Source organism: Cololabis saira, chromosome 8, assembly GCF_033807715.1.
Source record: "Cololabis saira isolate AMF1-May2022 chromosome 8, fColSai1.1, whole genome shotgun sequence".
Lineage (NCBI taxonomy): Eukaryota > Metazoa > Chordata > Actinopteri > Beloniformes > Belonidae > Cololabis > Cololabis saira.
The window spans coordinates 43,750,303-43,765,306 of record NC_084594.1 but is presented as its reverse complement, the minus strand read 5'-3'; the positions used below and the strand labels follow the sequence as shown (position 1 = coordinate 43,765,306).

Sequence of the window (15,004 nt, the reverse complement as noted above, 5' to 3'; positions counted from 1 at the left end):
TTCTGGAGAGAGGTGTTTGACGCCCTCAAAGAGGTTTTTCTACAGGATATTCCACAAGACCCCACAGTGGCACTGCTGGGAGAAATACCCAAAAACCTGGATGGGAGGGCCAAGAAATACCTTTTAAATATATTATTTACTGCAGCCCTGAAGTGCATAACTATCAGATGGCTGAAACCAGACCCTCCCACATACAATATATGGATCCAAACAGTATGGGATCTCTATCAAATGGAGCAAATCACCTACTCATTAAGGCTCCAAAAATCCACCTTTATTAAGCGGTGGAGCCGTTTTATTAATATGTCATAGCTTTATTAATACAATGAGGTTTATTACCCAATGTTGCTCGGCCCACCTGCCTAATTCTTACTGTATTCCCTCTATACACATACCGTATTTTCTGGACTATAAGCCGCACCTGAATATAAGCCGCATCCGCTCTATTTAAAAAAAAAAAAAAAAAGACATGCAAGCCGTGGATATTTATGTTGTTAGATTAGATATTTACTACATGTACAGAAGGATTTTGAACTGTAAATGATGTACATGTTTGTACCTAAATAGATCCTTTCCTAACAGTGTCTTTTAACACGGCAGCAACTTTGCTGATTAAAACGGGACAGAACCAAGAGAAAATAACCTGTATTTATTTATCTATTTATCTGTTTGAAATCTGCTTCTACTTCTATCTGCTAAAGAAGAAGTAGCAGCGTATTCTTCTTTGCATTTATTTTATCTTAGTTTTGATTCTAATTCCGGTTAGAGCGCCCCGAGCGGTGGAAGAAAAATCCACAGAATAGCTGCACCTTTGTATAAGCTGCATGGATCAAAACATGAAAAAAGTAGCGGCTTATAGTCCAGAAAATACAGTGTTTTATACACATGCCACTTTTTCCTAGAGTAAATATGGTGCCTGCTTTTCTACACACACCGCTGTACCTTGGAGTGGACAATTATTAGTATTGACTTTACACTTTTTTTTTTTAATTTATGGGTTTGTTATTATATACGTATATTTTGGAGTGAATAATTATGTTGTTGTTTTCTCTTGTTTTATTTGCTTAATACTTAAGCATAATGTGTACAAATGTTGTATGCAGCTGAAAAAGGGAAAAAGAAAGAAGAAAATGTATGTGGTGTATTGTTGTTGAAAACTAAATAAAAATTGAGTAAACCTGCCCCCCCTTCTGTCCCCCCCTACACTTCCAGGGTCTCCGCAAGCCCACCTTGGAGGAGATCGACCACAGCAGACGGGCCATCCTCACCCCGTCCCTGTTTGGCAGCTCTCTGGAGGAGGTGATGGAGCGGCAGAGCGAGCTGTTCCCAGACAGGAAGCTGCCGTGGGTGCAGGTCCAGCTGTCCCAGTACGTGCTGGCTCTGGGCGGGGCCCAGACCGAGGGCATCTTCAGGTGAGATAACGACCGGCTTCCACCCGGCCAGTGAGACAGAGGGGCAGTTTAGCAAATGAGAAGGGGGATCTCACAAAGTACATGTGTTTTACGTGTGCGATGCTCATAAACAAATGTGTGTGTGGTCTCCTGTGTCGCTGTTCCCCAGTAAGCTGAGTGTGTACGGTACACAGAGCAGACTAACACGCCCTGCATCAAAGCAGCACGCTTTAATTTTACACTTCACGTTGCGTGTTTACAGTACTGCTTAAAGTTACAAGCACGTGGGAGCGTCTCAGCGTGGCTTTGTGTAGCGATCCATGCAGCAGAGTTAATCCTGGAACATCTCCACCATTCCTGTTCAGCACATCTGCTGCATGGGAAACTCTGTTCTCACCGGGACCGTCCTGGAAAACTGTCTGTTCTTAGGTTATCTCCTGTTTACGTGGGTTTTTTTATTGCAAGTTGAAGAACTGGAAACAGAAACCAAAACGTTCAGTCACCTTTTAAAGCATTTACTCGCAATTTACTGCGTTTCTCATTGCACGGGTTCCCGGTATAAGTTCCCCGTAATACTGATGCACAGAAACACGAGAAACAACAATTGAAACCCAAACCGATGGGAAGTCGTTGCTGGTTCGGTGGGCGGAAATTTTAGTTTTAAAAAAACTACGGCGTGGAAACCTGGATAAAAGCAGTTGTGTGCACATTGTGCAAGAAAGAATTAGCCTTCTATCACTGGAATAACCGGAGCTCCTCCAGCCTCCGCTACCTCCTCAATACCAAACATGTTGCAGCTAGCACAGACCACGCTTCAAATGTACTTGAAAGTGCTGTTTTTTAATTTTACTAAACAAAAACAAATGTGTTTAAGACATAGAAAGTTTACAAAAAGTCCTGAAAAGCTTGAATAAAGCTAAGTTGAATTCAAGTTTGTGCCTTGTGGACAATGCAATCATATTCCTATTATTCATATTGCACTTTATGTTAACACTCAGTTATCAAAATAATCATAATTTTGTTGTTTAAGCTCATTTATGTGTCAATTCAAGGATTCAGTCATATACCAAAATCCATTTAAATTGAAAAAAATGTTGCTTCTCATGTTAAATATTGATATGCGATTAATTAATTACAAAGCCTCTAATTAATTAGATACATTTTTTTAGTTGAGTCCCACCACTGTAAAGTCTAACGACTGTGCTGGAATAATGAATCCTTCAGGGAGGGAAGAACGTGTGGAAGAACAAGAGCTCCCTCTGGTGGCCAACCAGTGTAACTGTTGTTTTCTCCTCCAGAGTACCTGGAGACATCGACGAAGTCAATGCACTGAAGCTCCAGGTGGACCAGTGGAGGATTCCTGAGAACCTGTCTGACCCCAACGTTCCTGGTGAGGGAGGATTTGTTCTGCTTTCAGCTCAATCTTTACTCATTCTATATCAGAGTTTTGAATAAGTGCTGTTTGTCCCTCAGCCTCTCTGATGAAGCTCTGGTACCGAGAGCTGGAGGAGCCGCTCATCCCCATGAACTTCTACAAGCAGTGCATCAGTAACTGTGATGACCCGGGGGCGGCCATCGCCGTGGTGCAGTCTCTGCCGGAGCTCAGCCGGCTGGTGCTCTGCTACTTCATCCACTTCCTGCAGGTAACGTTCCTGCAGCACTTCCCCACCCACACACCCCGTCTCCCCTCAGCAGGGAAGTAGGTTGGCTCTTTCATTCAGATTAAACTTGTTCATGACAACTCAATGGCCACGGTTACATGATGTTTTTGTATTCGGAATTAATTATTCGGAATTAAACTATTTTCCTTCGAGTTTACATGGAAATAGAAATGTCATAACTGCATGCGACGCGAGCGAGCGTCAGCATCAAAAACAATTCCATTGCTTTATTTTTTATTGCACTGTCCATAATGGTTGCGAGCGGCGCAGCGCGACACGGCGCCGTTTTGAGCTGGACTTTTGTCGGACGCCCTCTTTCTAGAACCTCAATAAAGAACCTCAATAAAGTGGCAGCTACTGGAGGGAGATCGCCAGGGAGCTGGAAGGTTCTGATTAGGGCTGTTCGATTAATCGATTTTAAATCGTAATCTCGATTATGTAATTAGAACGATGTTAAAACGTGAAACTCGTAAAATCGATTTTTCACTTTTTTTTCTTTTTTTTATTTATTTATTTTTATTTTTTTATTGGAAATATAACTTACTGTATGTTTGCAAGTGCTGATTTGCTGATTTTTTTTCAGAGATAAAACTTTATATTTTATTATATTTTTTAAAACTTTTTTTCAACTTATTTTACAGAGTTTTGCACTTTATTCATTCATTTTGGGGCAAATGGTCAATAAAAAAACAGCATATTTGAAATCATTTCTTTGCCTTTTGTCAATTCACAAAATAATCGTAATCGAAAATCGGATTTTGAGAGAAAAAAATCGAGATTTTATTTTTGTGCAAAATCGAACAGCCCTAGTTCTGATAAGATAATAAGATATAATAATAAGAAGAATCTTATTAGGGCTTAATTTGTGCCGGATCCTGACGGAACATGATCCGGTACCTATTCGATTGGATCCAGCACCTCCTTTTATCCATATTCTCTCTGTTTTATTTCTCATTGAAGTTACTCATAGATCGCCTGTTTGTCTATTTCGGATGCATTTAATCAGAAAAAACAGAAGAGGGCCCTTTTCTCTGCACTCCCGATCTCCTGCGCTGTGCGTCCCGTTTCTTTCTACCACTTTATTGAGGTTTTTGTAGTGAAATGAGGAGGAATCTTAGAGATAACTTCTCATTTCAACTGGATCAGCCGTTTCTCATCCATGACCGTTTCCTACAGCGCTTTCAACGCTAGCGGCAGGAAGAAAATAGAAGAACATTTAAATATCACCCTCTTTTACTTGTCTCTTTACTCTTTTAGGAGTTATTTTAGGAGTTTCTTTCAGGAGCGCACAGGCAGCTGATTTATGGTTCCGCGTAAAGTCGACGGCGTAGCTTACGCAGCGACACGCACAGTTCAGTGCGTGACGCCGCGTAACCTACGCCGTAGGGTCTGTGTTGGTGTAACGCGGAACCATGAATCAGCCTTTTAAAAAGCAAGTTTCAGCTGTCAATCAAAAGAATGTGGGGGCCCATAACGCATTCAGTGTGGACAGAGAGCGTCCGATGCCACGCAGTGCGACGCGTTAGTCGGACGCTCGCGTGCAGTTAGGACACGGTGTAAACCTCAATTCGGAATTACTATTTCCATGTAAACTCAAAGGAAAATAGTTTAATTCTGAATTAGAAAACACCATGTAACCATGGCCAAACTGTTCATTTATAAACACTGGGGTTGCATTGCCTTTGCTGCATGTCATCCCCATTCTCTCTCTCTCTACCCCCTTCCTGTCTGCAACTTGAATAAAGGGCCACTAGAGCCACAAAAAATCTTTTAAAAAAAACAACCTTAAAACAACTGGATATTAAGGTATAAAGTAATAAAGATGATTGAATATGACGCCCTGCCCTCTGTATTATGTGCAGGTGTTCGCTCAGCCGTCCAACGTGGCCATAACCAAGATGGACGTGAACAACCTGGCCATGGTGATGGCTCCCAACTGCCTGCGCTGCCAGTCCGACGACCCGCGGGTCATCTTTGAGAACACACGCAAGGAGATGTCCTTCCTGAGGATGCTCATCGTCCACCTGGACACCAGCTTCATCGAGGGGGTGGTGTAGACACTGGAGAGCACGGGCCAGGCACGCATCTACAATCATTCAGAAACACTGTTTAGAACACACTGGAAACTGTCGGGGGCGATGTCGCTGCCATCACAACCCGAGAGAAACGCTTGGACTCGGGACCCTCGAGACGAGACGTGCCGTCTTCGCTGTCACTGTTCTCCATACTGAAATCCACAGCGCCTGCTCTCGAGCGGTGTACTTCAACAAGCGTACTTCTACAAGCGTACTGAAAGGCGGCGGCTGCACGTGAAGCGGGTGAAGCCTCTGCTGCTGACGGGGCCGGGGCTGCGTTTCCTTCCACAAGATTCACTTGCACGAACAAATCCTAAACTCAGACGTGATGACGTTCTCAGCTTTCTCAGTTCCTAGTTGTGTTGGTGAAAAACACCACCTTTATTCTATCATGTTCAAAAAAATTAAAATATGAAAAGCTAAGGAATTCTTGTAATTGTGTTTGATTAATAAGCTTGTCTGTGCTGTTTGGACTACGTGTACTGATTGATTGGGGTTTCTTTGTATCTTTTATGCAAGGCCTAAAGAGCACAGAGCCTGTACATCAAAGTGCAGGCTGGAAGAATATGTAGAAGAAAATCAAAGGACATACTAACTGAAATCAAACAGAAATTGATTCGAATGACAGTCAATGTGGCCCCCGTGTGGGAGGCCGATCGTCCAACAGGTAACTCTTTACGTGTAATTTGTAAGAAGTGTTTCAGTTTGAGTTGTGTGGGGTTTTGTTTGCGATCAGTATGTTTTTGTTTCCGTTTTGGTTCAGCTCTTATAAGGAAGCGACTGTTGGACGTAACATCTGTCATAATCGGAGCGTTTTATTAATCTTATGCAAACCCTCGTTGCGATAATGGGATATTGTTTAAGTGTCGAGCAATATAAGAATGTAAAAGAAGCTTTTTGTGTCCACTCTCAGGCTTTGCGGATGTAAATAAAAATGATCTGTGTAAAATTGTACTAACTTTCTCGAAGTATATTCTAACAATCTGGGTTGTCAAGGATTTAACTGTTTTTGTAAAGAGGAATAAAACATGTTTTTGTTGTAATTATTAACTGTGCATCTTTCTGCTGTAATAGTTTAAACAGGTGCGTGCGTGCGTGCGTGCGTGCGTGCGTGCGTGCGTGCGTGCGTGCGTGATTCTTTACGTACTGTAAAGATGTCTTGCCTATCCATAAATAAAGGTTTGTTCAGTTGTTTTACACATTGTTCTGCCTTTATTTTGATAGGACAGGAGACAGGAAATGAAAAGAGGGACAGCGTTAAACAAATGCCTCTAAAAACAAGCACTTCCTGACCTGACGTTAAATAAGACCAACAACCCCAAAAAAAGTTACATTTCAAATGTGTACTTTCTATTCTTCAGTGGTACTTTGAGCATGGAGTTTATTTAATTTATATTTTATTCTGTGGTTTGTTGACATTATGATTTGACTACTTTTTTTTCTGAAAGAAAAATGTATCCAGTATGACAGTTATATGTAGTTAAACTAAATCTGAAATGTAAATCTCTATTTTTCACATTTTTCATATATATATATATATATATATATATGTGTGTGTGTGTGTGTATATATATATATATATATATATATATAGATAGAGAGAGAGAGAGAGAGAGAGAGAGAGAGAGAGAGAGAGATTTTATATATATATATATATATATATATATGTGTGTGTGTATGTATACAGGACTGTCTCAGAAAATTAGAATATTGTGATAAAGTTCTTTATTTTCTGTAATGCAAAAATGTCATACATTCTGTCATACTTACAGCTTAAGAAAACTCAAATATCCTATCTCAAAAAAGTAGAATATTCTGGGAATCTTCATCTTAAACTGTAAACCATAATCAGCAATATTAAAATAATCCCTGGTTCCCTGGTTCACACATGAGCTCAGGCCAGTAAAAGCAGTAGGGCGTGTCCTGGAGCAACGCTGCAGACACTCTGGGCTCACTGTCCATAAACCGGCCTACCGTGAGCATCAAAGGTTCTACTCCAACCCCTTAAAGATGCTCGCTCACAATTCTATTCCAGGTTAATCAATAAAAAACCTGGCAACTCCAAACAGCCTTACCGTAAGCATCTCCTGAAGCCACAACCATCCTCTTCAACTGAGGCTGCAGAGCAGCAATGCAACATCTGCATCCACTCCTTCAGATCAAAGGTCAACAACATTCACTCTCTGATGTCCAGATCTGCATGTCTGCTTCCTTCTGACACCAACACCTCATCTACCAGTGTGCTGGTCCTCTACATCTCACAGTCGTTCAGGAGAGCCATGTTGAGGAAATCCTCAACAAAATGAAATGAGTGTGTGTGTATGTATGTATGTGTATATATATATATATATATATATATATATATATATATAGTACAGACCAAAAGTTTGGACACACCTTTTCATTCAAACAAATGGGTGTCCAAACTTTTGGTCTGTACTACTGTATGTATATATATATACACACACATACACACAGTATACACACATACATATACACATATATATGTGTATATGTATGTGTGTATATACTGCATATATAATGTATGTATATACATGTATGTATATACATATGTGTATATATTTATATGTATATACAGGACTGTCTCAGAAAATTAGAATATTGTGATAAAGTTCTTTATTTTCTGTAATGCAATTACAAAAACAATTAAAGCTGCAAGCAGCAATGAACGGGCCCTCGCACTCACGGCCACCGCCCCCCATAAGCATATCAGAAACGACACCACCCACGACTTCCTATGTCAAACCATTCAAAAGTTATAGCAGAAAAAAGGGACAACCAATCAGAAGAAGGGGCGGGGCTAATTCAGGCCAATGAAGGTCAAGGACTCCATACAGAATCTGATGACACCACCCACGACTCTCTATGTCAAACCATTCCAAAGTTATAGCAGAAAATCGGGACAACCAATCAGAAGAAGGGGCGGGGCTAATTAAGGCCAACGAAGCTTAAGAACTCATTACAGAGTCCCATGACACCACCCACGACTTCCTATGTCAAACCATTCAAAAGTTATGGCAGAGAAAAGTATTCTAGGGGGCGCTGTTGAGCCGTTAGGCCACGCCCATTAATGCAAACCATGAAATATCAAATGTATCGCCAGGCCTGGCTTGCATGCAAAATTTGGTGACTATCAAATATGGACCAATCAGATGAAGGGGGGGCGCGCCTTTTGGCGTCTAGCGTCGCCATGGTAACACTTTTGAAAGAGAAAAGTAATGCGTGGTGTCGCAGCATGGAGACGCACATTTTGATGTATAACACTCCTGGGTGCACGTTACGGTTTGGGCCGTATTAATTGCCGAAGGAATGGCATAAATTTAGCCAAAATTACACAATTAATTCAAAATGGCCGACTTCCTGTTCGGTTTCGGCCATGGCTCCAAGAGACTTTTCTTTAAGTTGTGCCATGCTACACGTGTGTAGCGATTTTCGTGCATGTACGTCAAACCGTATCGTGGGGCTTGAGGCACAAAGTTTTCCGGGGGGCGCTGTTCAGCCATTTTGCCACGCCCATTAATGCAAACCATGAAATATCAAATTTATCGCCAGGCCCTGCTTGCATGCCAAATTTGGTGCCTTTTGGGGAACTATCAAATATGGACCAATCAGATGAAGGGGGGGCACGCTTGTTGGCGTCTAGCGTCGCCACGGTAACACTTTTGAAAGAGAAAAGTAATGCGCGTAGTCGCAGGATAGAGATGCACATTTTGATGTATAACACATCTGGGTTCATGATACGGTTCGGGCCGTATTAATTCTCGAAGGAATGGCATATATTGCTCCAAAATTACGTGATTCATTCAGAATGTTCAAAATGGCCGACTTCCTGTTCGGTTTCGACCATGGTGCCAAGAGACTTTTCTGTAAGTTGCAACATGATACAGGTGTGTACCGACTTTCGTTCATGTACGTCAAACCGTATTATGGGGCTTGAGGCGCAAAGTTTTTTCTGTCTGAACCAATCAGATGAAGGGTGGGCGCGCTTTTTGGCGTCTAGCGTCGCCACGGTAACGCTTTTGAGAGAGAAAAGTAATGCGTGGTGTCGGAGGATGGAGACGCACATTTTGATGTATAACACACCTGGGTGCTTGTTACGGTTCGGGCCGTATTAACTGCCGAAGGAATGGCATAAATTTCGCCAAAATGACACGACTAATTCAAAATGGCCGACATCCTGTTCGGTTTCGGGCATGACGCCAAGAGACTTTTCTTTAAGTTACGTCATGATACAGGCATGTACTGATTTTCGTGCATGTACGTCAAACCGTATCGTGGGGCTTGAGGCACAAAGTTTTCAAGGGGGCGCTGTTGAGCCATTTTGCCACGCCCATTAATGCAAACCATTAAATATCAAATTTTTCGCCAGGCCTGGCTTGGGTGCAAGATTTGGTGACTTTTTGGGCACGTTTAGGGGGGCAAAAAGGCCCTCCTTTCGTCAGAAAAATAATAAGAATAATAATAATAATAAAAAAAATACAAATAATTCCTACAGATACAATAGGGCCTTCGCACTGAAGGTGCTCGGGCCCTAAAAATGTCATACATTCTGGATTCATTACAAATCAACTGAAATATTGCAAGCAGTACTCTGCCGGCACCGTTTATGGTGCGGGTGGGGAGCTATTGACCTCGACTGGGGACATTGTCGGACGGTGGAAAGAATACTTCGAGGATCTCGAAGACTGACATGCCTTCCACTGAGGAAGCAGAGAGTGAGGACTCGGGGGCGTGCTCATCCATCACCCAAGCCGAGGTCACTGAGGTGGTTCGTAAGCTCCTCAGTGGCACCGGGGGTGGATGAGATTCGCCCTGAGTACCTCAAGTCTCTGGATGTCGTAGGGCTGTCTTGGTTGACACGCCTCTGCGACATCGCATGGAGGAAGGGGACAGTATCGCTGGAGTGGCAAACCGGGGTGGTGGTCCCTCTGTTTAAAAAGGGGGACCGGAGAGTGTGTTCCAACTATACGGGGATCACACTTCTCAGCCTCCCCGGGAAAGTCTACTCCAGGGTACTGGAGAGGAGATTGCGGCCGATAGTTGAACCTCGGATTCAGGAGGAACAATGCGGTTTTCGTCCCGGTCGTGGAACACTGGACCAGCTCTATACCCTCCGCAGGGTGCTCGAGGGTTCATGGGAATTTGTCCAACCAGTCTACATGTGCTTTGTGGAGCTGGAGAAGGCATTTGACCGTGTCCCTCGTGCCATTCTGTGGGGGGTGCTCAGTGAGTATGGAGTCTATTAAGGGCTGTCCGGTCTCTGTATGATCGAAGCAGGAGTCTGGTTCTCATTGCCGGCAGTAAGTCAGACTTGTTCCCGGTGCATGTTGGACTCCGTCAGGGCTGCTCTTTGTCACCGGTTCTGTTCATTATTTTTATGGACAGAATTTCTAGGCGCAGCCAGGGGCCGGAGGGGGTACGGTTCGGAGCCACTTGATTTCATCTCTGCTTTTTGCAGATGATGTTGTCCTGTTGGCTTCATCAGACCGGGACCTTCAGCATGTGCTGGGGCGGTTTGAGGCCGAGTGTGACGCGGCAGGGATGAGAATCAGCACCTCCAAAACCGAGGCCATAGTTCTCCACCGGGAAAGGGTGGCATGCCTTCTCCGGGTGGGTGGAGAAGTCCTGCCTCAGGTGGAGGAGTTCAAGTATCTCGGGATGTTCACGAGTGAGGGAACGATGGAGCAGGAGATTGACAGACGGATCGGTGCAGCGTCCGCAGTTATGCGGTCGATGTACCGGACCGTCGTGGTGAAGAGGGAGCTGAGTCGAAAGGCGAAGCTCTCGATTTACCGGTCAATCTACGCACCTACCCTCACCTATGGTCATGAACTTTGGGTAGTGACCGAAAGGACGAGATCGCGGATACAAGCGGCCGAGATGAGTTTCCTCCGCAGGGTGGCTGGACGATCCCTTAGAGATAGGGTGAGGAGTTCGGTCACCCGGGAGGAGCTCGGAGTCGAGCCGCTGCTCCTCCACATTGAGAGGAGTCAGCTGAGGTGGCTTGGACATCTGTACCGGATGCCTCCTGGACGCCTCCCTAGCTGAGGTGTTCCAGGCATGTCCCTCCTCCCTAGGGAGGTGTTCCAGGCATGTCCCTCCTCCCTAGGGAGGTGTTCCAGGCATGTCCCTCCTCCGTAGGGAGGTGCTCCAGGCATGTCCCTCCTCCCTAGGGAGGTGTTCCAGGCATGTCCCTCCTCCCTAGGGAGGTGTTCCAGGCATGTCCCTCCTCCGTAGGGAGGTGCTCCAGGCATGTCCCTCCTCCCTAGGGAGGTGTTCCAGGCATGTCCCTCCTCCCTAGGGAGGTGTTCCAGGCATGTCCCTCCTCCCTAGGGAGGTGTTCCAGGCATGTCCCTCCTCCCTAGGGAGGTGTTCCAGGCATGTCCCTCCTCCGTAGGGAGGTGCTCCAGGCATGTCCCTCCTCCCTAGGGAGGTGTTCCAGGCATGTCCCTCCTCCCTAGGGAGGTGTTCCAGGCATGTCCCTCCTCCGTAGGGAGGTGCTCCAGGCATGTCCCTCCTCCCTAGGGAGGTGTTCCAGGCATGTCCCTCCTCCCTAGGGAGGTGTTCCAGGCATGTCCCTCCTCCCTAGGGAGGTGTTCCAGGCATGTCCCTCCTCCCTAGGGAGGTGTTCCAGGCATGTCCCTCCTCCCGAGGGAGGTGTTCCAGGCATGTCCCTCCGGGAAGAGACCCCGGGGGAAACCCAGGACACGCTGGAGAGAATATGTCTCTCGGCTGGCCTGGGAACGCCTCGGACTCCCCCCGAAAGAGCTTGAGGAAGAGCTGGAGGAAGAGCTGGAGGAAGAGATGGAGGAAGATCTGGAGGAAGAGATGGAGGAAGAGATGGAGGATGAGATGGAGGAAGAGATGGAGGAAGATCTGGAGGAAGAGCTGGAGGAAGAGATGGAGGAAGAGATGGAGGAAGAGCTGGAGGAAGAGCTGGAGGAAGAGCTAGAGGAAGTGTCTGGAGGAAGAGCTGGAGGAAGAGATGGAGGAAGAGCTGGAGGAAGATTTGGAGGAAGAGCTGGAGGAAGAGATGGAGGAAGAGATGGAGGAAGAGCTGGACTGCTGCCCCCGCGACCCGGGAACGGATAAGCGGCGAACGATGGATGGATGGATGGATGGATGGATATTTACCCCAGGGGTAATATGTGTATATATATTTACCCCGGGGGTAATATGTGTATATATATTTACCCCAGGGGTAATATGTGTATATATATTTACCCCGGGGGTAATATGTGTATATATATTTACCCCAGGGGTAATATGTGTATATATATTTACCCCAGGGGTAATATGTGTATTTATATTTACCCCAGGGGTAATATGTGTATATATATTTACCCCGGGGGTAATATGTGTATATATATTTACCCCAGGGGTAATATGTGTATATATATATATTTACCCCATGGGTAATATGTGTATATATATTTACCCCAGGGATATGTGTATATATATTTACTCCAGGGGTAATATGTGTATATATATTTACCCCTGGGGTAATATGTGTATATATATTTACCCCAGGGGTAATATGTGTATATATATTTACCCCATGGGTAATATGTGTATATATTTACCTCAGGGGTAATATGTGTATATATATTTACCCCATGGGTAATATGTGTATATATATTTACCCCAGGGGTAATATGTGTATATATATTTACCCCAGGGGTAATATGTGTATATACATTTAACCCGGGGGTAATATGTGTATATATATTTACTTCGGGGGTAATATGTGTATATATATTTAACCCGGGGGTAATATGTGTATATATATTTACCCCTGGGGTAATATGTGTATTTATATTTACCCCGGGGGTAATATGTGTATATATATTTACCCCGGGGGTAATATGTGTATATATATTTAACCCGGGGGTAATATGTGTATATATATTTACCCCAGGGGTAATATGTGTATTTATATTTACCCCAGGGGTAATATGTGTATATATATTCACCGGGGGTAATATGTGTATATATATTTACCCCAGGGGTAATATGTGTATATATATTTACCCCAGGGGTAATATGTGTATATATATTTACCCCAGGGGTAATATGTGTATATATATTTACCCCGGGGGTAATATGTGTATATATATTTACTCCAGGGGTAATATGTGTATATATATTTACCCCTGGGGTAATATGTGTATATATATTTACCCCAGGGGTAATATGTGTATATATATTTACCCCATGGGTAATATGTGTATATATTTACCTCAGGGGTAATATGTGTATATATATTTACCCCAGGGGTAATATGTGTATATATATTTACCCCAGGGGTAATATGTGTATATATATTTACCCCAGGGGTAATATGTGTATATATATTTAACCCGGGGGTAATATGTGTATATATATTTACTTCGGGGGTAATATGTGTATATATATTTAACCCAGGGGTAATATGTGTATATATATTTACCCCTGGGGTAATATGTGTATTTATATTTAACCCAGGGGTAATATGTGTATATATATTTACCCCGGGGGTAATATGTGTATATATATTTAACCCGGGGGTAATATGTGTATATATATTTACCCCAGGGGTAATATGTGTATATATATTTACCCCAGGGGTAATATGTGTATTTATATTTACCCCAGGGGTAATATGTGTATATATATTTACCCCGGGGGTAATATGTGGATATATATATTTACCCCAGGGGTAATATGTGTATATATATATTTACCCCAGGGGTAATATGTGTATATATATATTTACCCCAGGGGTAATATGTGTATATATATTTACCCCATGGGTAATATGTGTATATATTTACCCCAGGGGTAGTATTTACCCCAGGGGTAATATGTGTATATATATTTACCCCGGGGGTAATATGTGGATATATATATTTACCCCAGGGGTAATATGTGTATATATATATTTACCCCAGGGGTAATATGTGTATATATATATTTACCCCGGGGGTAATATGTGTATATATATATTTACCCCAGGGGTAATATATGTATATATATTTACCCCAGGGGTAATATGTGTATATATATTAACCCCATGGGTAATATGTGTATATATTTACCCCAGGGGTAATATGTGTATATATATTTACCCCAGGGGTAATATGTGTATATATATTTACCCCATGGGTAATATGTGTATATATTTACCCCAGGGGTAATATGTGTATATATATTTACCCCAGGGGTAATATGTGTATATATATTTACCCCATGGGTAATATGTGTATATATTTACCCCAGGGGTAATATGTGTATATATATTTACCCCAGGGGTAATATATGTATATATATTTACCCCAGGGGTAATATGTGTATATATATGTTTACCCCAGGGGTAGTATTTACCCCAGGGGTAATATGTGTATATATATTTACCCCAGGGGTAATATGTGTATATATATTTAACCCGGGGGTAATATGTGTATATATATTTACTTCGGGGGTAATATGTGTATATATATTTTCCCCAGGGGTAATATATGTATATATATTTACCCCAGGGGTAATATATGTATATATATTTACCCCAGGGGTAGTATTTACCCCATGGGTAATATGTGTATATATTTACCCCAGGGGTAGTATTTACCCCAGGGGTAATATGTGTATATATATTTACCCCGGGGGTAATATGTGTATATATATATTTACCCCAGGGGTAATATGTGTATATATATATTTACCCCAGGGGTAATATGTGTATATATATATTTACCCCGGGGGTAATATGTGTATATATATATTTACCCCAGGGGTAATATATGTATATATATTTACCCCAGGGGTAATATGTGTATATATATTAACCCCATGGGTAATATGTGTATATATTTACCCC

At 42.9% G+C, this 15,004-nt stretch overlaps 1 protein-coding gene across 3 annotated transcripts in view; it reads left to right on the top strand.

The window, feature by feature from the left end:
* The window catches only part of arhgap46a (Rho GTPase activating protein 46a), a 52,968-nt gene extending 46,786 nt beyond the window's left edge, over positions 1–6,182 (top strand). For all 3 annotated transcript variants that reach the window (XM_061728069.1, XM_061728068.1, XM_061728070.1), the window contains 4 exons: positions 1,213–1,412; positions 2,690–2,781; positions 2,865–3,034; positions 4,915–6,182. In XM_061728069.1, coding sequence (XP_061584053.1) covers positions 1,213–1,412; positions 2,690–2,781; positions 2,865–3,034; positions 4,915–5,109 — 657 coding nt within the window. In that variant the 3' untranslated portion in view covers positions 5,110–6,182. The remainder of the gene's footprint in view (positions 1–1,212; positions 1,413–2,689; positions 2,782–2,864; positions 3,035–4,914) is intronic.
* The last annotated feature ends 8,822 nt before the right edge of the window (positions 6,183–15,004 follow it).